At 38.2% G+C, this 25,049-nt stretch overlaps 2 protein-coding genes across 2 annotated transcripts; one reads left to right on the top strand and one right to left on the bottom strand.

The window, feature by feature from the left end:
- Positions 1–4,379: 4,379 nt before the first annotated feature.
- Positions 4,380–15,499, bottom strand: LOC117883919 (protein FAM214A-like). Its single transcript, XM_034783786.1, has 4 exons — positions 15,450–15,499; positions 13,179–13,287; positions 11,287–11,486; positions 4,380–5,431 (listed from the first exon to the last, which is right to left on the bottom strand). Exons 1-4 carry the CDS (start codon positions 15,497–15,499, stop codon positions 5,278–5,280), a joined length of 513 nt encoding a protein of 170 aa, XP_034639677.1. The 3' UTR covers positions 4,380–5,277.
- A 94-nt stretch (positions 15,500–15,593) lies between these two features.
- Positions 15,594–23,884, top strand: FAM214A (family with sequence similarity 214 member A; the record flags this gene model as incomplete). The annotated part of the gene is given in 8 exon segments (XM_034784368.1): positions 15,594–15,800; positions 16,737–16,939; positions 17,641–17,766; positions 18,067–19,912; positions 20,507–20,623; positions 21,076–21,155; positions 22,277–22,385; positions 23,726–23,884. Coding segments are annotated over 8 exon segments (2,832 nt in total), but the record flags the coding sequence as incomplete, so codon positions are not given.
- Positions 23,885–25,049: the final 1,165 nt, after the last annotated feature.

The raw sequence follows: 25,049 nt of genomic DNA, 5'->3' as shown, positions 1-25,049 counted from the left end.
CCCCTCCCATGGCAGCTCTGCTCCGCTCCTCCCCTGACTCTTCGGGTCTGTTTAAGAGCCGAGCTGCCCGAGCGCGATGGGCTTCAGGCAGCTCCCTTGCCTCCGGACCCCAGCCGCCGGCCGGGCACTTCCCCTCCCGGGCTCCGGCAGTGCAGGGTCCGGAGGCATGGGGGCTACCCGAAGCCGGTAGCGCTACCGGCTTCATGGTTTGCCGGGCAGCCTCCAGACCCTGCGCCCCCGGCTGGGCGCTTCCCCTCCCGGGCTCCAGCTGTGCTGGGGAAGCGCCGGCTGGGGGCACAGGGTCTGGGGGCTGCCCGGCAAACTGTGAAGCCGGTAGCGCTCGGGCAACCCTTTCTGCGTGGCTGGGAGTGGGAGGGAGGAGGGGTGGAGTTAGGGCAGGGAAGGGGTGGAGTTGGGGCAGGGCTGGGAGGAGGGGGCGGAGTTAGGGCAGGGAAGGGGCAGAGTTGGGGCAGGGCTGGGGGTGGGAAATGGGCGGAGCCAGGACCCCATGGAAGGTCCTCTTTTTTTATTTGTTAAGTATGGTAACCCTAGTTCACCCTAATCCTAGCACTTTGCCTGCAGTGACAACAGCTCTCAGCATGAGAGGAGGCCTCTGCTCAGGTTAATTGGTGTGGTTCAATTTCTACAGGTCACACCCTTGTTCTAAAAATGAGGATGGACTACCAGAGAGAGACCACCACAGTAAATGCTGCTGTTACACTGATTATATTGTAAACACATATACTTTCCACAGACCATGGCCGATTATTGGTGTATTTGCATTTCTGCTAACAGATGTGCTAGTTAAGTATCAGGGGGTAGCCGTGTTAGTCTGTATCTACAAAAACAACAAGGAGTCTGGTGGCAACTTAAAGACTAACAGATTTATTTGGGCATAAGCTTTCATGGGATGCATCTGAAGAAGTGAGGTTTTTACCCACAAAAGCTTATGCCCAAATAAATCTGTAAGTCTTTAGGTGCCACCAGATGTGCTAGTTATCAGGATAGAGCACATGGAGTGAGCTAAGATGTTTGTGTGATATGGCACAGAGAGCATTGCATACATCTTGAGAGTGGGAGAAAACTGAGGCTGAAAGCACTTTTATTAAAATAGTGAGATTTTTAAAAGATTCAGTCATCTTTTTGGTGTTTTCCACCAACTTCCCTTGCCAACTCTGACAAATTTATAGTGAGCATGGCTATTTTGACTGCTAGGATAAGAGGTCTTGCTGAAGGACCCAACTAAGATCAGAGCTATATTGTGCTGGGCACTGTAATTAAAGTAAGAGTAAAAACAGTCCCAAAGTGCAGTGATGAATTTGTGATGTGGGAGCTGGAACTGAGACTAACCAAACTCATCATCTCATAAAGGAGGTATCAAATGTGTTAGATAGGAGGATCAATTTTTAATCCCTGCTGAGCTGGGTAGGATACAAACTGGAAACTTACAAGTGAAAAGCTTTATAGCTCATTAGCAATAGCCAGAGGTAGCCAGGCCCCTGTAAGCATTAACATAATACCTTTGAGAGTGAATCTGCTTTCTGGAAAATGAATTTATATTTCCCAAAATAAAAGTAAGTTCTGAACTTTTTGGAGCTTAGATGGTATGGGTCTTCCACCCTCTAGCCACCCTGGCTTGATGGGAGAATGGACATGCCCGCTACAGTTGGGATTATCATCAGTCTGTGAGGTATGGCATTTTAAAGAAGGCCTGGAAGGTTTGTGATGTTTGGTTGTTAAGTTTTTGTTCTGCTTGTTTTTTTACCATCAAAAAACCAGGCATCTCAGATTTGGTCATTCCCATTTTTGCTGGGAGGCCTCTGGATGTGTCTTACAATGTTCTGGAGAAAGAAAGACTTTAATAATCTGACTAAAATGTCTGTTCCGTCTTTCCTTTCATTGTCTTCGTTCTTGAAGTAATAATTTCACAGTTCTGTCAATTAGCAGAATGTTCAAGCTAGAGAGTATCAGAATTTTTGATGTAAAAACAATGTAAAATGATACCAAAGCCTTCATCGTAAGAGCATAAGCCCAATTTGTTTCCCTTTGCAGTTCACCTTTAAAATCCTCTTGCAGTTTCAACCACAGAAACACTAACCCATGAACCAATCCCTGTAACAAACCCCATTGCCTTCTCTGTCCCCTTATCTACTCTAGCGACACCATCATAGGACCCAACCACACCAGCCACACCATCAGAGGCTCATTCACCTGCACATCTACCAATGTGATATATGCCATCATGTGCCAGCAATGCCCCTCTGCCATGTACATTGGCCAAACTGGACAGTCTCTATGTAAAAGGATAAATGGACACAAATCAGACATCAGGAATGGTAACATACAAAAGCCAGTAAGAGATACCTTCAGTCTCCCTGGACACTAAACAACAGATTTAAAAGTAGCCATTCTTCAACAAAAACACTTCAAAACACTTCAAAAACTGACTTCAAAGAGAAACTGCAGAACTACAATTCATTTGCAAACTTAACACTATCAATTTGGGCTTGAATAGGGACTGGGAGTGGCTGGATCACTACAAAAGCAATTTTCCCTCTCTTGGTATTGACATCTCTTCATCCATTATTGGGAATGGACCACATCCACCCTGACTAAATTGGCCTTCAACATTGGTTCTTCACTTGTAAAGTACCAATATATATTTATGCCTGTATCTGTAATTTTCACTCCATGCATCTGAAGAAGTGGGGTTTTTACCCACGAAAGCTTATGCCCAAATAAATCTGTTAAGTCTTATATGCCACCAGACTCCTCAAATAAAAAGGGTCTCTCTCACACCCCCACCTGCCCTCACTTATTGTTCTAAACTTTACTGTAGTAGATATGTAAAGCACTGTTGTAAATAGTAGCATTCATATGCTGAGTAAAATGATTCCTTTTTACAGAGCATTACAGTACCCTCAGGCTGAAAGATGCTATATAAGCATGCAGTGTTTATTGTAAATTATGTAAAAGAGCTTGAAGCAGCAGATAGTTTTCCATTTTTGAAAAAGGCCCTACTACCTGTGATCTTTTACTTCCAGAGAGAGACAATGTGAAAAAGATATTTAATGATTGATGCCTTGATTACGTTAGCAAACTTTAAGAGATATAATTCATCATTTCTGAAAATGCAACTGTGGAAGCTAATGTGAGTTGGACTCTGGCATTTTTACTATGCTACTGGTACATGCAGTGACGCAAGCACAGTTGGTGAATTTCAGTTCTATACTTTGCAGCATAAACAAAAAGTTAGACAAGTATAAAAAGAATAAAATATTGTATGCACAAGCAGAATTGTTGGACTCATGTGGAATTTATGCTTCATGACATGTCGTACACTAACTCCTCTGAAACATACTCTATACCTGAACAGCAGATACAGAGAAAATAGGACACATTCTCATTACTATCCCAGAAAGTAGTTATGTACACAGTACAGCTCCAGCACCTGAAGTTTTTGCTACTAACAGGGAACCTTTCCACAACTTCCTTTACACTATTTGCACATGACTGGAAGCTGTAGCTAGAATGTGATTTTGTACAGCTTTTCTCACATCTCTAGAAAGAAGTTTAGTTTTAATCTTCAAGACACTATTATAACAGAAAAAAAAATCCTGCCAAGGTTATAAAAATTAGATTCTGCAAGCTGTGCAACCACCGTAGCTCTAAGACGGCTGAAAATGTGTGAAATATCAGGAAAGTATAGTTTCCCTTGGTTTTACTGGAGGGCTTCTACAGGGTCTTAGGCAAGGTGTATTGAGTTCTTATCTTAATTGAAGGGTCTGGAAGTTTAATAAAGACTTCCTTTCTCCCAAGTGTTTATTGTGCATTGGAACTATGCTCCTAACAAACACTAAAATGTCCTTTTTCTACCACTAAGAGATACATTGATGTCAAAGAAGCTGTGTGGTACAGTGGTGATCAGATTCATTGAGCAATTAACATCTAAAAACTTTTGCCAAATACTGTAAGGATTAGTATTCAACATTAATAAAAATGAGAACATTTAGTTATACAACTTCAGGGTGAAGGCAAGCAAGGGAAAAATGATAGCTTCTCACTAGCTCAGCTACACATCAGTCTAACACTTACTGTACTTCTGTTATGTAAATATTATTTTGAGACATTGAAAGCTTATTTTCATGAAAACAAATAAAATGATGACTAATCTGGGAAAGTGTTTCGTTTCAGGAATACACATGTACTGGAGAGTATTTCATGTGATTAGTTGTGTGTTTACAAGTATTTGCTAATACAATACAATATACAACTTTATGTTGCCACCTAGTGGCCTAAATGGAAAAATCTATCAAATATACTTTTAAGCTTACATGAAAATCCTCATCTAAAAATAAAACCAAACTACAAAGTTTAACAGTTTTTGCATATATTTAAGATATAAGTACTAATTTGTTTTCACGGTACATTTTTAAACAATCGAGAAAATCAGGTATAGAATAGTAATTTTGTGTGACATTTTTATATTAACTAGAACAGAACCAGAAATGTTCTTAGTAGAGCATCCACTCGGGGGAAACAAAAAAATTAAAGGAGCAAAATATGAACTGGGTCAATGATTTGAACTAGTGAGTAGCTAAAGAAACACATTCTGTATTATGGCTGCATGTGTTATAAAAGGATTTGTGTGTGGGAAGCAATGAGAATGGGGTGTCACTAAAATTAGAGAGTGAAAACAAGGAAAACCACATGCTTGCATAGTATGATAATGTTATGGAAGTTCAAAATTTCATCCTAATTTTCAATAACTTAAATGAATATCACTTAAAAACACATCACGCAGAATTAAAGACTTCTGTATATATTTCAGATTTCAATATTAATGTCAAAAATACATAATATGATTTTACATAGGATTTGTGCTACATTAGAACACTAAAGACAAACATCACTTGAGTATTAAATGAAACATTAAATATTAAATAACTGAAAAATAAAATAAAATAAAATAAAATAAAAGGTGTAAACACTAAACTAACTTGGGAATTTGCTATTGCAACACATCCAATGAAGTGGTTTTAAACAGTACAAAAAGATTAGATTTAAGTATTTGTTTCCAGTCTACTTGGAATACACAAAGCTCATTCCAGAAACCTTTTACAAAAACTGGTCCAGGATCACAGAAGAGTATTGACTCTCACTTGAGCACTACTTTCATTTCTTTACATATTTCATTTTACACTGTATTCCATGCCAAAGTTTTGCTTGTAAACAGTAATCTGGTAATTCAATTAATACTCTGATTTTCACTGCTTGCTAACATCTTGGTGAAAACTGAGGGTTTGTTGGAGATTCAGTGTAAGATTTGAGTTCATACGCAGCACCACTATCAACTTCCATTGATTTCCGAGAGAACAGGAGCCTTACATCTCTGTGGAGGTAGATCTTTCCAGATTTGGAACTCTGGAACCTAAAAAGGCAACATATATATATATATATAGTAAATTTTTAAAAAACTATCTGTAACTTCTAAACATCAAAACAGATTCACCTTTATATGATACTTCTAAAAAAGTGTGCATAGTTAAGGAATCAAGGCACAGTGTTTGAACACACAAAAGTACGCATTAGCTGAGTAATGTGGCAAAATGAAAGAGTGCAGGAAATGAAAGTTTAAGGCCACACAATCTTAATTCAGCTCTTTTGCTCTTTGAGCAAAAAGCATAGGGCAGCAGAGAGGACAAAAGCCTATAACCTAGCAGACCCAACATTGCTTAGCTACATAGGGGAGAGATATTAATGTGGGATACCAAGGATCCACACAGAGAGCTCTCTGCAACCCTGTGAGCCAAATCCTGCAGCAGCCCACTCTAGAGAAACATAAAGGAAGACGATTTAGTAAGATCACATCCAGGAGCGACTAATGAGTCCAGGAACAGCTCAGAACCAGTAGAGCGAGCGCACACACACACACACGCACACACACGCACACACACCAGCTCATTGCCAATACTTGGCCTACACCCTGCAATGGTAGTCACAAAATGGTGAGTTTTGCCAAATGAAGACAGTAGAGTGAAATTTTCTAAGAGGAAAATCCAGCCTCCTCCTCCTCTAACTGTGGAAGTTCCTCATAAAGCAGAACTGACCATTTCTATTGCACCTGAAATTTGGATTTGGGCCTTTTGGCTGGTGGGTGGGATGAGGACAAAAGATCTGCTGCTGTGCCGTTTCAGTAATAGGGTGGGTGAATTAATTTCCACAGAGCAGTTCAGTGGTCTCTGCGGGAAAATTCATTTTCCTATTCCCCCTCCAGGGATACCCTGGCCCCACTCTGCTTCATACAGGAAATGCAGAATTACAATTCTTACAGCAGCTGAATGTAATGCTATTGCCCATACCATACAAACAAAACAACACACAATTGCAGCTCCTGTGGGAGCAATAACTGAACTTGCTGCTTGTGCATGTAAAACCCTTAACTATGTGATCACATTGAAATAAAAGTACTGTGCCCATTTAAATGAGGAATAAAGACAAAACAGATAGACATGCCTTAACCAAGAAAGTGAAATCCTAGAGGTATAAAAAAAAGCTGAAGGCTCTTAATGTAGCAGAACCACCACCTTAACTGCATGGGGGCAGTCAGGATATAGAAACAGACTCTATCCGATATTTGCATGGGGATAGTGGGCATATCATCATTCATCCACACAATTGTACTTAAGAGAATAAAGCTGCTCCCCCATCTGAGGCTGCAGAGGCCTTAACCACAACACAGCTGCAGGACGTGGCTCCTGGCTGCTGCAAAGTTATGATCCATTATTATCACTGTGTATTTGAACACACAAACATATTGCCATGAGTCCTTTCCATTGTGGGTAAAGAATAAGGTAATGAGATTGTCTCAGTAGTTCACTGTGCAGTGCAGTATGTTAGTGCCTAATTTGAATTAGGATTTATATTAAAGAGGGAACTGAAGGAACTTTGCTTGAGATATTGTGGCAATGGTGGGTTGACTACGTAGATGCATCAGCTGCAAATTATTTCTGTCTTGAAGTGTTCCTATGAAGTATTATCCCCGTTTTACAGATGGGGAAATGGAAACACTTTTTCACTCCTCAAGCTTCTTGCTCTACAGTAGGGAGACTCTTATTTCTGCATTCTCTTTGGGGAACGTTAATCATGAAGAATCATTTTGAATAGCCTTATCATGGGAACTTTGCTTCCCACATAAGCAAAGAAGCCGACTGAAACATTTATATCCCATGCAAGGGTAGAGTGTAATGTCCAGGATGGGGCCTACCTCACACTATGTCCTTAGGTAAAATTCTTGAAGAGCTGTGGAAGTTCCATTATAAAGAATGTGTCATGATAAGGAACCAAGTTAAAGCCAGCAGAAATTCTGACAGATGGTATCTTTGTAGAGATATCAATATACAGGAAGCTTAACAGCAAAAACAGGTAAACTAGAATGTCTGACAGCAAATGAGGACCTTAAATGAAAATCATTACTGGACCATGGAGGAATGATACACAGAGGACACTGTATTACTTGAAAAACTCAAAATACAGAAAGATTAGGTTGCAGAAGGGGAGATATAGTACTGTATCTGTAAGATTATAAAAAAAATCTAGTGTGGTAAAATTTCTAAGGATCTTACAGTAGAATATAAGCACAAATCCCGTATCAGAGAAATACAAATATCCTAGTAGGACTATACTACCAGCCTCCAGATCTGGAAAAATCCTGAGAGTGCAATGCTGAAGAAGATCAACGAGACAATTAAGTCTAATAAAGCAGTAATAATTTGTGACTTCAGCTCCCCACCTATAAACATATCATGTCATATGTCAAATCAGGGCAATATTTAGAGAAGAAATTTCTCAACACTTTCAACAATTGCTTCTTTGAGCAACTAGTTCTTGGGCACACAAGATGAGAGGCTATTCAACTTAGTTTTAATTAACATACAGTTCCAAGAAATAACTACAGCTTAGCCAATAAGTAATATAGTACTCATAACCTAAATTAAGTTCCATTCGCAAAGGGGAGGGATGTTCCAATATATAGTACTGTGGCACCCTTTAGAAAGGGTGGACTAAAAATAGTAAATTAAAAAATGAATCAATAAAAGATATGCTGTGGACAGGTTACTCTTTAATTGACAATTATAGAAGCCTCTGAAGCTTCTGGTACTGGCCACTGTCAAAGACAGGACACTGGATTAGATGGACCCCTAGGTCCCTGCATTGCAATTCTTATATCCCTGTAAGTCTGAATATAATACAAAATTCTGTCTGTCTTGAGACTTGGCAGGCAAATATTTTCAAAGGCTTCTAAAACTGCAGGTACAACTGAGATTTTGCATAGGAAAGCAGTTTTACTTTTCTCTTCAAACTTCATTTTGGGCCTTCCTAGATACTATATCTGCAAGTACAAATACACTCCATAAGAGTACCCAAGAGTTTCTGAACACACAAAAACATGGGCGTGAAAAACTGCATAAGCAAAACTAAACCTGAAGTTTTAAAGGATACTTTTAAAAATTTGACTGTGTGTCAAGTTTCAGCCTGGGGCAAATGTTTTTGCTGAGTTACAATCACTTGAAAAGAACCTATTATAATAGAAGTGCTGACATTACCTTAATTAGTGCCTCACAAACAGATGCTGCCACAATGCAATTTACAGTTCTGTGACTTGATTTGTTTTTGAGCAAAACACATATATAGTTTCAGCAAGTAAAATTAAGTTACTTGTTTTCAACCTACTATTACTATAAAGAAGCCAAACATTTCCAAGCCAACTTCAACTATGAAAACAAAATGAATGTGCTTTCTTTTTTTATATAGATGTTTTCGGTAGAACTAGTTTAAAGGGAGGCACATTGTTTTAAACAAATCTTTAAAATAACCTATCTATTTTTATATAAATGATACATTAGTAAAAATTCTTATTCTTGCATCTCTAACAAATCTTTACACATCAGTCAGCAAGAAATATGATCTACTGTAAAATTTAGAGTATCCTCTTTTATACCTTCTAATAGTTCAACATTGTTGGAAATTAAAGTTAATATTTTGAGAAACTCCATATATTTCTCTTATTAGAATTGCCTATTGCTTGGGTCTGAATCTCAAGCAGAAAATACTGGTGATATAGCCAGCAGATGGTCACCAGTAAGTTGAATATCTAACCATTATAGATGAGATCATACAGCCAACTGACTACTCGTTTTAGTGTTTTTTTTTGCAGTACACCAATTGCAAATCCGTAACTTCTTCCCTACCATAGATCCAAATGCTGAGCCCAATTACATGCGTATGCTAGGGCCAAATGCAGTAGAAATGCTGCCCTTCTGACAGGCTAAGTAGTGGGGAATATTGTATATCTCCATGTATGACACAGGTATGATCTACACAGCAGCTACCTGGACAAGACCATAGAGAAGGAAAAAAAGGGCATTTTACTTACTGAACAAGCAAAGCACAAATCTATGAATTGAATTGGAAGAGGAACCAAGAAGTGGCCCGTATCTGCTATTCCTCTACCTCCACATCCCAAAATCACTTGGCCACCATCAATTGGCCACCTTAGAATTTTATGTCCCAGTTCCTTTGCATCAATTCAGCAATTCATGTAAGCAGAGCCCTTTTCCCTGGGCTCAGCTGACTTTTTCAGGACTGGTTCCACAGAGAAGTTTGTTTTTGGAGAAAGGCTAAGTGATGCGCTGTGAGTTAGTGAGCTCAGGTGGACGGAATGCCAATCCAGACTACAATTCACACCTATAAAAATTTGGTGATCTCATTATGATCTGTATTTGTCCACTTCAGGAAACCAATATACAATTTATCAAGTGTTTGTCAACTTCTGTTTATGGGAATCCCAGGGCTAGACTAGCTTCCACAGACTTGAGATGCACAAACAAAGCTGTATAAGAAAACTGGCTTGGGAAAAAGCTGGTGCTACTAAGCAGGGGCATTCATGAGCATTACATTAATTAATTACAAACTAATGGGAGCATAGCTAAAATAAAAGTTTGCTATATGAGTAAGGGTAACCTTTGTTAAAGATGCAAAGCAATGGAAAAATATTTCTTAATTAGGCCCTAACATTCCTTATTTTTAACTCCTTTGCTGCTTAAACCTGAAATTATAAATGGACACTATATCTCCTTTTGACGTTCTTCATTTTGTTATACTAATTAATCTTAAAGTGTCAACTATTATCAAGTTTGAAGAGCTGCAATCAGATAATCTTTGCATTTCTAGGTGGTCTTTTTTACTGCAGTGCTGCAGGTACAAAACTGCAAATAGCATAAGGACAAGGTGCATCAGAGCTGGCATCCATCTCATTGACAGGATAGACAAATATTCCTCCCTTTGGCTTTATATAGCAACCTTAATTACAGGCAGAGTAACAAGAAGATAGTGTTTGGTTTCAAGCAGCCTTTAAAGTATTCAAACAATCGTCCCAAAATTCTTCACAAAGTTAAGAATGTATAAGTCATAAGGTACGTCTATACTTACCTCTGGGTTCGGCGGTAAGCAATTGATCTTCTGGGATCAATTTATTGCGTCTTGTCTAGACGCGATAAATCGATCCCAGAAGTGCTCGCCGTCGACACCAGTACTCCTGCTCCGCGAGAGGAGTACCCGGAGTTGATGGGGGAGCCTGCCTGCTGCGTGTGGACCTGCAGTAAGTACCCTGTAGTTCGAACTAAGATACTTCGACTTCAGCTACGTGAATAACGTAGCTGAAGTTGAGTATCTTAGTTCGAACTGGGTGGCTAGTGTGGAACAGCCCATAGAGTAGTAAGTGTGTAAACAAATGAAACAGTTATTTTGTTTTTATCAATAGGTTAGAGAGTGCCTTTTATGTAAGAACCCATTTTACGGAGAAGGAGGCATGGATCAGGATACTGGGATTATCCCATATTCTATTCAAAAAGAGCCACATAGGATTCTTAGCTTCTACTTGGACAACCACCACAGACAGGATCCTACTGTTAGACAGCTTAGAAAAAGATACATTTATCCAGTGAAGACTGTGTCTGGATCAGTATGTAAAGGAATTAGTAATATGCAAGACTGCACCAATGGCTGGAATGCCAAGAAACAGTCTTAAATTTAACCAAGTTTCTCCTCAAAGTCCCAATTATTTACTATCATTTTTCCTCATAGTCTCATAGTCTTAACTACAAATTCTCATTGAAGACAAAGTTAAAAGTATTCTATTTTTAATAAGGCTGTATTGTTTGCATGGCAGTTATGAGTTCAGGACTGAAGTAAGTGAATTATTTTGTTTTACGCTGAGGATCTTACCTCAGATGTATGAGGTAGCGTAGTAGCCTTTCTTCAGTCTGCCGAATGTTTTCTTTATTGATACTTCTCTTTACTTCTCGTCTCACAGGAATAGAAAAAGTCCTTTGTCGTAGGAATGTTTGATGATTGGCTGGCATCTCTCGTAAGTCATAGATCACCACAAACATTTTCACCACAGTCTTATTAGGGTTAAATAAGGTCTGAAAAAGACAAAATTATTTTAGAAAATAAAGCTGATTCATAGAGTCGATGAATAATAAAGGGTGACAAGATATGAGAATTCAGTGTGCCAACAAATAATCATGGTTCAGATTCACTGGATGGCTTCTATGTGCTCTGTTCCCTTGTTTTATATAGGAAGTTAATTTAAAGATTACTGTTTAGCCTGTATTTCTACACTTCAGCTACTGGAAACTGAACTGTCCATTTTTTCCCTTCACATTAACATAATTAAAGGAGGTCATTAGCACAAACTAGTTCTTTATGTAAGAGGCAGACTCTTACTACTTTGGTAATCAACACAAGCTTTTGTTTGCTCCTTGGGTCTGCTTTCTGTTTAGATTTTTTTCTGACCTTAATGCTGTGTTTCCAGTAATTACAATGGTATGTTACAGATTTAAAGAATCCTGAATTCACATGTTGTGATCCTGCACTGGATTCATCAAGGAGATGCACAGTGTTGGTTTTAGATTATGCTGTTTGGTTTGCTTACCAATTTCTGGAGTAGAGTTCTAATTTCCAATTTTTAACATTTATAGAAAATTAGGGCTTGTTGAAATATTGAGGTGTGATATTATGCTTAGGCACAAATACGGATTTGATACAAATAATGAAAATCAGAAGTAATTAGAAATATGTTATAATTCAGATAATGGACTAGATTTTTTGTGTTTTTTGTTTGTTTGTTTTTAAATTAAAGGCCACTAAGAAAGCTGTTACAAATTAGGGGCCTGAATCTTGGATAACTTACCTCAGACTCTCTCATGGGGTACGTTTAAAATGTATGGTGAATTTGCCATGAGTTACTAGCATGCACACACTTATGCATTGAAAAAAATCACGATATTATAGTACCTACACAGCTTCATATTCAGCAACCCCAGTCCCAATCTGGTGGACATCTCTTTAACCAAATAACCTATTTTTTTTTTTCCACCAGGGAGCTCCTTGGTGCCAGTGGTTTTGGTGTGTCCACAGGTGGCATCTGATATTGCTCCAGGAAAATTTAAGTCACAGTGAGAAATGATTAAAATATATAAAGATTAATCCCACCATCCAAGGCCCTCCATCCCACTAAAAAAAACAAAAAACACCCATAGCAAAAATCCACTGATCTCTCATGAGATCCTCTTAACACACCTAAGAGATGTAAAAACACCAGGTTTTAGCCACGTGACTATATACTGTAGCATCATGCACTGTGTACTCCTTTTTTGTTTCTATATATGAGTACATACACACTAGTATGCATCTTATTATGCTGTATACACACTTCGCATGTATAACACACCCATACAAGTAATACATTTCATACTTAATGTAACACATATATACAAGCTCCCCACCCAATGATGTCTCCAAAAATCTCCTTTTGTAATCTGTATTGAGTACTAAGGAAATTTAGAACTTCACAACAAAATATAAGCATTACTGGCCAACCATGTTTATCTTTAAGAGGCATTTTTCCTGGCAGTAATTATCATATAACCACCAGTCTGATAAATTCACTTTAGTGCTTTTCCTCTTTGAGAGCTTACTGTGGAAAAACAGGGAATCTTCTAGCAGAAATGCAGTCTGTTACTTACCAATGCTACAGCAGCAGCAGCAAATGCTTAGTTGTGTATATGTTTGGGAGAGAACGGTTATGCAAGTGTATGCTATAAAATACATACCACTTGTATGGTTCCTGAAGGAGGTACCCGATAACCCCTTTTACCAAGGGATTCTAAAGTAATCACACCCTTAAGGAAAAAAATAGATGACAAGTTTAGGATATAAACACTTGTAAAATGTTAACATATGAGAATGCTTTATCCATGCAACTACAGACATTAAATATATTTACAGTTATTTTTTAAACTGAACTAATGAGTGGGGAGGCCACTCCATCCACAAGACACTATTACAATCAGCACCATGGATCTTACAGCTGTAAACTGGAAGATTATAATCAGTATGACAGGCCCAAATTTTCAGTGTAAGTCAAACTCGGATTTTCCAAATCATACTCCTAGACTTCAAGGCCAGAAGAGATCATGATCATCCAGTCTGACCTCTTGCACATTGTAGGCCACAGAACCTCACCCATAACCTCTGACTGAGTTACTGAAGTCCTCAAATCTTGATTCAAAGCCTCTAGTTACAGAGAATCCACCATTTACTATAGTTCAAGCCAGCAAGTGACCTGTGCCTCACACTGCAGAGGAAGCAACCCCACCCCCACCCCAGGGTATCTGCCAATCCAACTTGGGGGGGGGGAAATTCCTTCCCGGCCCCAAATATGGCAATCAGTAAGACCCACCAGTCAGACACCTGGGAAAGAATTCCCTGTAGTATCTCAGAGCACTCCCCATCAAGCATCCCATCTCTGGTTGTCGGAGATACTGTATTTGCTAAAAGTAGCCATGGATTGGCCATCTTCTACTATCAAACAAAAGCTATGTTTAATGGCCGTGTAAGTTATGGTAGGATACAAACTATTGGCCCAAAACCTTGAAAGAGTGGAAATAAGTTAAGGGGAAAGAATTGTGCATTTCTTTCCAGCTTCTTATTGTCTACAGCACTATCAATAACAAACTCCAACATTCCATATGACTTTCACTTCCCTCTTAAACCGAGATCAAAAATATTCCCCAATTTCATCAAGCTTGCATTCCAATGCAAAATCTTATCAATTATACCAACAGAACCGCACATCTGACCAGCTCTCATTCCATGCATTTGGGAAGTTGTTCTGTTGAGATCACTGTTAAGGTTTTGCATTGAAGTGCAAGTTTGATAATGTTGCAGTATGCAATGTTTTGTGGGCATGCAAAATAGCAGAGCAGCACAGAAAAACTGGCCATAAAGACAGAAACAATCTTTTTGATAGTGAAGGCATTAGATCAGTGGTTCCCAAACTTTAACAACCTGTGAATCCTTTTCACTAAAATGTCAAGTCTCCCCTCCTAAAAATGAATGTTTCCAGGGATTTTCTCCTTTACCTGAGTATGAAATATAAAAGCAGTGATCTGAGAAATACAAAATTTGTTTTTATGACATACTTATTACACACTATTTGTTATTAATTATTATTGATCATTAAAGTATTTATATATATTACATTATGAAAACAGCAACACTCTTCCAAGATCTCACTTTCGTAGCTTGTATCACTTTGAATAAGCCTGTTCTAAGACAAGACTCCTACGTTTCATCAAGGAGTATCAGATGTGAAACAGCATGAAGGTATTTAAGCAGCCAACTCAAAGAGTTCCTCCTACACAATCATTCAGGTGTTGAGCAGTTCAGGCAAACAATGCACATTACAACAAAGCTTAAACTTGTTCTTCATAATAATTTTAAAAACACCACTAGCTGCCTATTAAATTTTAAAAACGGCAAAAAATATCCACCTCCTTTTCCATTTCTTATAAGGAGTCTTGAAGTTTGAATCTCCTCAGTGTGATAGATATGCTTGCTTTGATCTGCTTAGCTCTTGGAAGTCCATGGGCTCCAGGCTGCTGGCCCCCTGCTGTCTGGGGTCCCTAGGGACAGCTCTGACCGCCATTAGGGATTTTTTCCCCCCCCAAGAACCCCCTGTAACATTTTGCGAACCCCCAGGGGTTCACAAACCCCAGTTTGGGAACCACTGCATTAGATAAATGTTGTACTAGTTCTGTGATGCACAACCATAGGGTTACCATTCATCCGGATTTACACGGACATGTCCTCCTTTTGTGTGCTAAAAATAGCGTCCGGGGGGAATTTGTAAAGCACTCACAATGTCCGGGATTTCCCCCTCCCCCGGCAGAGCGAGCGGCTGGGAGGGCTGCAGGAAAGTCCCGGGCATTGTGAGTGCTTTACAAATTCCCCCCGGACGCTATTTTTAGCACACAAAAGGAGGACATGTCCGGGTAAATCCAGACGAATGGTAACCCTATTAGAGGAAACAAAATATTTACCATGTAACTTCATACTGAATATTGTAGCTGAAACTGGGTGGTTCTTTCATTTAAACAAGCTAGAGGCGTAACACTTCATTGTGACTTTTTTTGTTGTTGTTGTTTTTTACAAATCTGTCTTTAACTTGTACTAATGAAGATTTTTTTTTCTCTTGTGAAATGACAGATACTTTAGATGAATACTTTGAATATGAAGCTGAGGAATTCCTGGTCTCCTTGGCTTTATTGATTACTGAAGGTCGAACACCAGAATTTTCTGTAAAGGGTAGAACAGAGGGTTTCCATTGCCCTCCAGCACAGTCAAGTCAGCCACTAACATCTAAGCATGAGTGCACCGACAAATTGGCCCAGGTATGACAATATCAGTACAAGATAAATACCATGGGGTATTTATGGGGAATCCATGGAATCTTCAACTTGTGCGAATTGACATGGCTCCATTGTCAGTTGAGCTATGGCAATTTAAATCCGCTGACGATCTGCCCCGTAGCTTTCTAGTTAAGCACTAGTGACAGTCACTCACTCTCTATATAAATTGTTTTTTTCCCTTAAACAAATATGTAATTGAAAATAGTACTGACAGCGTAATTCTGTCCTTAACAAACATCTTAATATATAGTCTATATAAGGCATTTTGCTGAAGAACATAACCTGTACTTGTGTTCTTCTTCTTCTTCTATGTAGTAGAATGGTATCAAGTTTTTTATTGTCTAGGTGTATAGAACCATAATTTGCATTAATGGGGTTTTTGAGAAAATTTAGACTTTTCCCTAATTTTTGTTGCATTTCTAGATAATCTTGGACATTTATCTTTCTGTTTTGATCATTGGTGTTTGGATGGGGGAGTTGGTGCAGAAAGGTTGGGGCTCTTCAGTCCCTAAATAAGACATGTTGATCCAGAACTCAGTAAACCTGCACCCCTGGCCATGCAGGAGAATTGCTCCGGCCCAAAGATTCTAACAACTCCAACAGGATATTGGACCCCAGAAGGGGGGACTTACAGAGAGTGAGAAAAGTACAAGTAGCAGAGTACAGTTGGTGGGAAGCTCCTCTATATGATCTCTCTTTTCCCCACAAATTCTCTAAATTGCCACCTTAGAGCTTTATTACATCTTGCATTGGTAATGGCTCTGCAGCCTTCTTTGTGATTTGAAAAATTCAGATGTGTTTTCCTGGATTGGGCCCTTAATGCTTTTACTTTTTTTGAATGTACTCTTAAAGCTGATTTTAAATCTAACTCGTATTGTGCTTTTTGTTGTTGTTGTTTTTTTTTTTTTTTTTTTAAAGTGTCGTCAAGCCAGACGAACCAGGTCTGAGGTTATGCTACTGTGGAAAAACAATATTCCTATCATGATAGAAGTGATGCTACTTCCAGACTGTTGCTATAGTGATGAAGGGCCCACCACAGAAGGAAGTGATTTAAATGATCCTGCAATCAAACAAGATGCATTGCTGTTAGAAAGGTGGATTTTGGAGCCAGTTCCCCGACAGTAAGTTTGGGTGTGGAGGTTAGTTAATAATTTAAGGTGACTGGATTCTTGCAGGGCAACTGGCTGGTTTAGTAACTTGGATTTGAATTCCAAATTATTATTGCAGTTCTTAGAAAATAATTGTATTCTAGTTCAAAATTTGGGCTTGATTTTTCCACAGCCTAGCACTTTGTGTAATCACCTGAGTAAGGTGGGTGTAAAGTTTAACTAACTTAGAATGGTAGCATTTTGCACTCACTTTGAAGAGGTATAGATAACTACATATGGTGCAAGTTAGTGGAGAATCAGGCCCTGTGACTATTTTAGCATGCTAGATGTATTTCATTAAGGACATAAGTCTCCTTTCATCACAAAGTTCACCTCAAATAATATTGTTTTGTTTCTGGCACTTAGAAAGGAAATTTATTTTCAGTCATTTTAATGCAGGTTGTTTTGATGATGCATAGCGTCTTTGTGTATCTTTTTATAAATTGTGCACTGAACCATAATTTCCTGCAGGATGTTTAGAAAATGTGTGACTTAAAAGTTCAGGAGTAGTGGAAGGAAATTTTGCAGCAACGGATCTTGTTTTGAAAAAAATATTATTGGTTTCTAAGATCTTTAACAAGATTAAAGCAAAGCTGCTCCAACTGTTTAATTATTTTGCTGTTTTTTGTAATGGCTCTTACCAATACCTGCTTATTTCTTTTAATACATTTTAGAAGTGGAGATCGCTTTATTGAAGAGAAGACCCTCTTATTGGCTGTCCGCTCTTTTGTTTTCTTTTCTCAATTGAGCGCTTGGCTGAGTGTTTCACATGGTGCTGTTCCTCGTAATATTCTGTACAGGTAGGTCTGAGGTAGAAAAGAGCCATTTGTTTGTTCTTAGTGGGTAATTGCTGAATAGAAAGTAGCCTTAGAACAATTGATTCCCCTCCCCCTTTGCTATTTACTTTCAGGAGGGATATATGGATGGGCTTTGCTCGTTGTTTGTTCTAGCATTTGGTTTGGGGATTTTGCAAAGTATGACAGTTGCCAGTTTCCTTAATGAATTGTATTCGGCTTTTTTTTTTTTTTTTAATATAATTGTCTTTAGAAAAATCTGCATATAATGTAAATTTATGCAGAGGCTTTTCTGTATTGTTTCAGAGTAAGTGCTGCAGATGTGGACCTGCAATGGACTTTTTCCCAGACACCAACTGAACATGTGTTTCCTGTTCCTAATGTTTCTCACAATGTGGCCTTGAAAGTCAGTGTCCAGTCCTTGCCTAGACAATCTAACTATCCGGTTTTGACCTGTAGTATTCACACCAGCCTGGGCTTTTATGAAAAGGGAATACAAGAACATAATGTACATCAGCACTGTGATTCCATTGAGAGAGAGCAGCGCAGTGTGTCCAGTTCACAGCGTTCATGTGGAAAACAAACATGGACATTGATACCTGAAGGCTTGCTTAATGCAAAAATATCCCCTGAATTTACTACATCGGTGAGAAACGTAAAACTTTATCCAGCAACTGGTCTTGGGTCTGCCTTTGGGACATCACAGTCTAAAGTTCAGTGCTATAATGCTATGGGGGACAATAAGACACAGCCACATGAAACATCAGTCAGAACTTTTAAATCCTTTTCTTTGGTTGATCCCCAAGTTTCAAATAGTCACTGTTCCCGTCAGCCCATAGGAGAGACTAATCCTTTGATAGGTTCTTTACTTCAGGAGCGACAGGAAGTTATAGCAAGAATTGCTCAGCACTTGATTCACTGTGATCCATCTACTTCACGTGTTACTGGATGTCCATTCAACATGCATGAAACCAGTTCAGTTACTTCAAAAGTTTTTTGGAATATGTATGAAGATGAAGGCTTGCTGAAAAAAGGCAAGGAAACATCCTCTGTTTCTACTGCTAACACAGATATTATGTTATCAGAAGACTGCAGTGAAGACCAGACAAGAGCAATACCAGAGATCCCATTGGTTGATTCCCATGTTCCTATGAACCACTGTTCTCGTCAGTCCATAGGAGAGACTAATCCTTTAATAGGTTCTTTACTTCTGGAGCGACAGGAGGTTATAGCAAGGATTGCCCAACACTTGATTCACTGTGATCCAGCTACTTCACACATTACTGGGCGTCCACTCAATGTACATGAAAGCAGTTCAATCACTTCAAAAGTTTTTCAAAGTTCACATGAAGATGAAAACTTGTTGAAGAAAGGCAAGGAAACGTCCTCTATTTCTTTCTCTAAGTCTGACATTACCTTAAAGGACAGCAGTAAAATAAAGACCAGAACACCTGATACCCCTCTGACATCTTGTAGACTTGATGGTGAATTGAAGGCTTCTCCAAAGCCCCAAGCAAGAAGAAAACTTATTCTAGCAAAACCCAGTGAAGTTGTCCAAAACACATTTCAGCAGACTCCAACTAAAACTACCAATTCGTTTACTAGCATAAATATATCATGTAGCAAAGAAAATAAATCTGAACTGCCAGATAAACTGGAAACAATACTTTCTGGTTGTCCACATAAAGACCAAATGACCAACAAAGGCATTGGTAAACAGTGTTCAAATTTCAATACCACTGATGAACAGATTTGCAAAAATAAACTTAAAGAAAGAACAATCACGAGTGAGAATAGTCATGGAGACTGTTTAATCAATCCACAGTTAGATAAATCCAAAATACTTGAAGGTACAAAAAAAGCGACACTAATGCAGGCATCTAATATTTTGCACAAAAATGAGTTTAAGTGTTTAGGTAAAGATTCAAAAAAACCAAATATATGTGAGCAAAATACCCAACTTGTTAGTATTGAAAATTATTTAAATAAAGATCATGACAATTTCAAATGCAAAAATAAGCAAGATAAACTGAAAACTGCACATGATGAGAATGAAGACCCAATTGACTATGAATTTCAAAGCAATTCCCAGAAGAAATCTGTAGACGACTATTTGGCTAGGTGTGAACGACTGAAGAATGCAGATATGCTGGTAAGTACCTACCTGACAAGAGCGGAGTGAGTATTTAAATAACTTAGAGTATATTCTAGATCAACTCAGAAAGAATCTCTAGATGTATAGATTTAATCATGCTCTTATATGAAACAGTGTAGTTAAAATCTCTGCTTTCAGGTCTGAAGATTGGTCTTGTGCTTTTTTTTTTTTCTCCTGTTATATTTAATATTTAGAGGAAAACTGCCAGGCCTCACACATAACAGAGTTGTTAATGATACTCCCACAGTCCTACTTCATTTGTCAGACTTCTTGGTTTTATAAGTAGAACAATATCTAACTATGCAATATGGTGAATAACAAGCGAGCTAGTCCATAGTGGCTGTAAGTTGGCACCAAAAAGAAACTCTTCTTTAGAGGATGCATGAATCTGTTGTACTTTGTTTCCTAAAATAGTAATACCGTAGATCTAATTTCTCTGAACCAAGGTATAATCTTAAAATATGCTGCAGGGAAACTGGAAAAACTTTTCCATTTTTGAAGACAAGTGAGAAACATTCAGAACTGAATTTTAACTTGATAGGCCACCTGAAGTATCCTATTATAGCTTGAGTAAATGTCTTTTACTTACAGAGAATACCACCACTCAAGCATTCAAGTATATGGCGGAAACACAATTTTCACTCTATGGATGGGACTGTAACCAAGGCTTTCCATCCTCGAACTGGATTGCCTCTACTTTCAAGTCCTGTAAGTTACTACTGTGATTATTTTTTTAGCTATTTTTTTGAAGAAAGATGACATAATTTTATATTTTAATGTCTAGGTGTTCTAGAAAATCTGATAAGCTCATAGACATTTTTCAGTCTAAGTTAGTATGGCAAATTTGAGGTAAAACTTGAAATAGAATGATAATTTGGAAAAAGAAAATGTGTCTGAGAGCTGATGATATAGCATCTTAATCACAAAGGGTTAACTTTACAGCAATTTGTAGTATAGACAATTCCCTTCATTTCCAGTTTTTATTTCCCAAGGATTTATCGATATTTAGTTCAAAAATTCACTCTTAAATGTAGAATGTAAAAAGTTTAAGATCGTATATATTTCTGCATTGTTTTTGTAATTTGTTATATCAGAATTGACACAGACCATAGGATTTGTGATGGCAGTCTTCAAAGTAATAAAATATTATTTTTCCTTAGGTTCCTCAGAGAAAAACACAATCTGGGTGCTTTGATCTGGACTCATCTTTGCTGCGATTGAAATGTTTGTCTACAAGAAGGTATTCATCCTTTTCTACTTACAAGAAAGTGTGGGAGTGTATTCAGTGGAATAATTACATATATAAACTGTGTCTGTAAGCAAGTGAATATGTAAGCAATAACACACGAAGTGGGTGAGGCAAACTAAACCAAGCCAAAATGTGGGTGTCATTCATAGGAACCCTTCTTTAGGAGTACTCTGTCTTCTAAATAGTTGTAACAATTGGGATGAGTTCCTATGCAGTAACACTAGATTGATGTACATTTGAAATGTGCTGAAATCAGTCAGAGATTTTATATCATAATTCTTCCTTTTACAATAAATAATTAGTTCATAGCTCATAATGTAAAACAGAGGGCACTTTAAGTAAGAAAAGAGTTTCACTTCCATTTTGGAGATGCAATTAAAAATATATATATATATGTAATAGCTGGCTCAGATGGGTTTACAGCTGCATTGCATTGCTGGAGACATGCAAAGCTGCCAGAGAAAAGTGGGGAATCTATCCCATAGTAGTTTTGATTGATAATCCAACAATATCCCACTCAAGCAAAGGAAGTTTAGTTGCTTGACTCCTTTTATCTCTGAAACATTTTTTTCTTACATTCTGTCATGTATATTTTCAAATTTTTGCAAAGGCATGCGGGATCAGATTTGGATTATTTTGGTGAAATCTTTGCCCCCTTGACTTCAGCGGGGCCAAGATGTTACCCTTTTAATTCCTCTGTAGAAGTTAAGGGGCTCGTTATGATTTCTCATACACTTGAAAATCTGTTATTGTGGAAGCTAGTTAATGGAGATTTCAAGACCTGTCGAAAGAAAACCCCTGCATACAAGAGAAAAGAATGTTGACACTTTGTTCAATTACTACTGGTAGAATGAATGGACAACATAAATTCTTGTGTTTTCATCTATTTTTAGCATACAAATTATGAAAGCATTGTCCAGTGCAGGTTATTAGAAAATGGCTATATTAAGACTTTGTCAGTATAATTCTTTAGTCATTATTTGTTTGGGACTATATTTTGTGATGCATCAAAAAAAAAAAAAGATTTTCTCCACAGCTGTCTGTATGCATAACAGAAAACAAGGAACAAATAGTATTAATATCATTAAATTATTATGCCTTTTTTTGAATAGTCCACAGCAATGCATAAACACAGACAGTGACCCAGAAGGCCATGGGAAACCATTTCTGAGTTCCAGTGCTCCACCCATAACAAGTCTTAGCCTTCTAGGAAACTTTGAGGTATTGTATGTGCTCCAAAAGTCCCATACTTATAATACTTACTTAGTGTGTTATAAAGGGTTAATTATACTTGTGTGATTCACTAAGTTCATTATTAAACTGAGCAAAAAACCTTTTGTTCTTATCTCTACTTACAAAAGGTCCCCAGCCCATCTTCACAAGCATGAACATCGAGCAAGTGATGGGAATGCTGTTATCTTTTATTCCAGTTTTAAGGGATCAGACCCTTTAATTGTTAATGCTTATACTAAGATTTTGTGGAAGTAATTAAAAAAACTAGTTTCTCACAGTTTGACACTTAAAGTATCATACAAGCTAATGTAAATGGAATGAGTGAAAATGGTGTAGGGCAGATATTAAGGCACTAGCCTTTCATTTCAGGAAACTTGTGTTTCTAAATTTAATTTAAGTGACCAGATAGTGTCCTATTTATAGAATGCTAGTTCTAGCTGTGAATTTTTGGTATGGGATTATTTCACTTAAAAGGGGTAAATTGATTTTTATTTTTTGTAGATTTTATATGCCAAAGAAAATTATTGCATAGACCCATTGGGGTGTTTCAGGGGTTTTGTCACATACTTCAGTGGGAGCAGGATTGGGGTTCATGTGTTGTTTACTCTTGAACTAATGCCACTCCACTATATGTTTAAAAGTTGAAGGTATGTTTATGGTTTGGTTATGATTTTTGGCCAGTCCCCTCACAGTAGCCCAAACAATGAAGTTCTTATGCTCACAAATTTCCCATTTGAAGTTACTGGAAGTTTTGCCTGAGCAAGGATTACAGGATTTGGCCCATTATGGGCTATATTATGTCTTTTAAAGTACACCCTGCACTGAGTGTCCTTGTGCCTGATGCAGGTACAGTACCTCCCTGTGCCCTGAGGAGTGCAGAGAGAGCATAGGCACTGCACTGCCCTTGCCAGAAGTACAGGGTCCACTCCTTGCTACACTATAGTAGTTTTTCTATGCATGTGCAGAGTTGGGGCTCTCGTGGGAGAGGCTAGTGCAGGCAGCAGTACTAGCCTTGTAGAGTCCTCAAATGCTGTAAATGCAGTGGCTGCTATTGCGCCCAAGCCCAGCACACAGCAGAAGAACGGGACAAAGGAGATCTCTGCACCATGTTGTGTCTGTCTTTACTTGCACATCTATGCAGGGGAAAGTCACTCTTGCTACCCCTGATTTTAAAAAGAATGAGGAAGATGACTGTGAAAGCTGTGTATGATAGTTAGCAGTAATTTAATTACAAATTAAAGTTTACAGAAAAGTTCGGCAATAACTTTTTGCTCTGTTTTCTATGCTGTATACCTAATCAAAGGCGTGTTTGCATTTTGGTCTTTCAGGAGTCTGTCTTGAACTATCGTTTAGATCCTCTAGGCATTGTTGATGGCTTCACTGCTGAGGTGGGAGCAAGTGGAGTCTTCTGCCCCACCCACATGACTCTTCCAGTCGAAGTGTCATTCTACAGTGTTTCAGATGATAATGCACCCTCTCCCTATATGGTATGTATGTGTTTGGTTTTTTTCTACTTTCTTCTGCAAAAATCTAATGGAAATGTCTGCACGTTTTAGAAAATTTGACTAGCTCTTTCTTAGAATCTGTTCTGTTTAAAGCAGCTTGAAGTCTGGTTTGAGGGCCAAATATAACACTTTATAGCTACTTTATTCCTATAACTCTGGGATGACGACAAAGCTGATCAACTATAGGCTTTTGTTCTTGGTGAACTTGCATAACTTATTTCTCTAGTAAAAATACGCACCTACAAACAAACATTAAGGCTGTGCACTTCATTATGCAAGTGTGTTAATATATGCATGTGGCCCTCATGCTCCTAGCCAGTTGCTGGTACACCCTTTGGAGTCAAAAAGTTGATTGACCTGTGATTTAAAAAGAATACTGCACTACCAAAGCTGGGAAACTAAAACGACCCCTAACAGCCATGGTTTAATTTGTGGATATGAACAGCAAAGTTCCACTGTGCCTCTGCCCTGCATTTCTACTATGACAGCAATATTTTTGTACACTTCAGAACCCTATATGCTAAAAAGCAAAAGGGCCTAACATATGCCAATGTTTTCTGGAGAAATATAGTAGCCTGTCTCAGTTTGTTATAGGCTCCTTGGTAGGAAAAGTTGAAATTATGTGGGTAACAGATCCAATTTTGAGATACAGATTTTAGTGTGCATATGGCAAGTAAGATCTTTGAGGGCTTATGTAAATTATTTAGCAATTTAAGAGCCCTTCTGAAAATCCCATTCTTAAACTAAGTCCTAGCTAATGTGTATTTTTCAAGAACAAGATGTTGAAAAATATGAAAAGGCTTTAGAAAATGAGAGGGGGAATCTTTTTGGTTTTTCCGTTTTAAGCTTGAGGGAAATAGTTACATTTCCCCCCCCCCCTTTTTTTCCCCCCTCCTTTCATCTCACTGAAAACAAACACCTCTCCTTTGCTTTCATCTCCCTAGGATTATTTCATATAGTGGTTTTCAGGTCATTCAGTGGATTCTGGTGTCCCATGGATGGCTAAAGCACCCTTGCTTGTTTTATTAGCTGGACTTCATTGTTCTGATTCTTCTCCACATGCTGTAAATAATCATGTAATGTTATGGTTGTGTAGGGTTACCATATTTCAACAAGCAAAAAAGAGGACGGGAGGAGCCCCGCCCCT

This window comes from Trachemys scripta, chromosome 10, assembly GCF_013100865.1.
Source record: "Trachemys scripta elegans isolate TJP31775 chromosome 10, CAS_Tse_1.0, whole genome shotgun sequence".
Lineage (NCBI taxonomy): Eukaryota > Metazoa > Chordata > Testudines > Emydidae > Trachemys > Trachemys scripta.
Note: the sequence above shows the minus strand (reverse complement) of the source record. Positions and strands in the feature narration are given on the sequence as shown.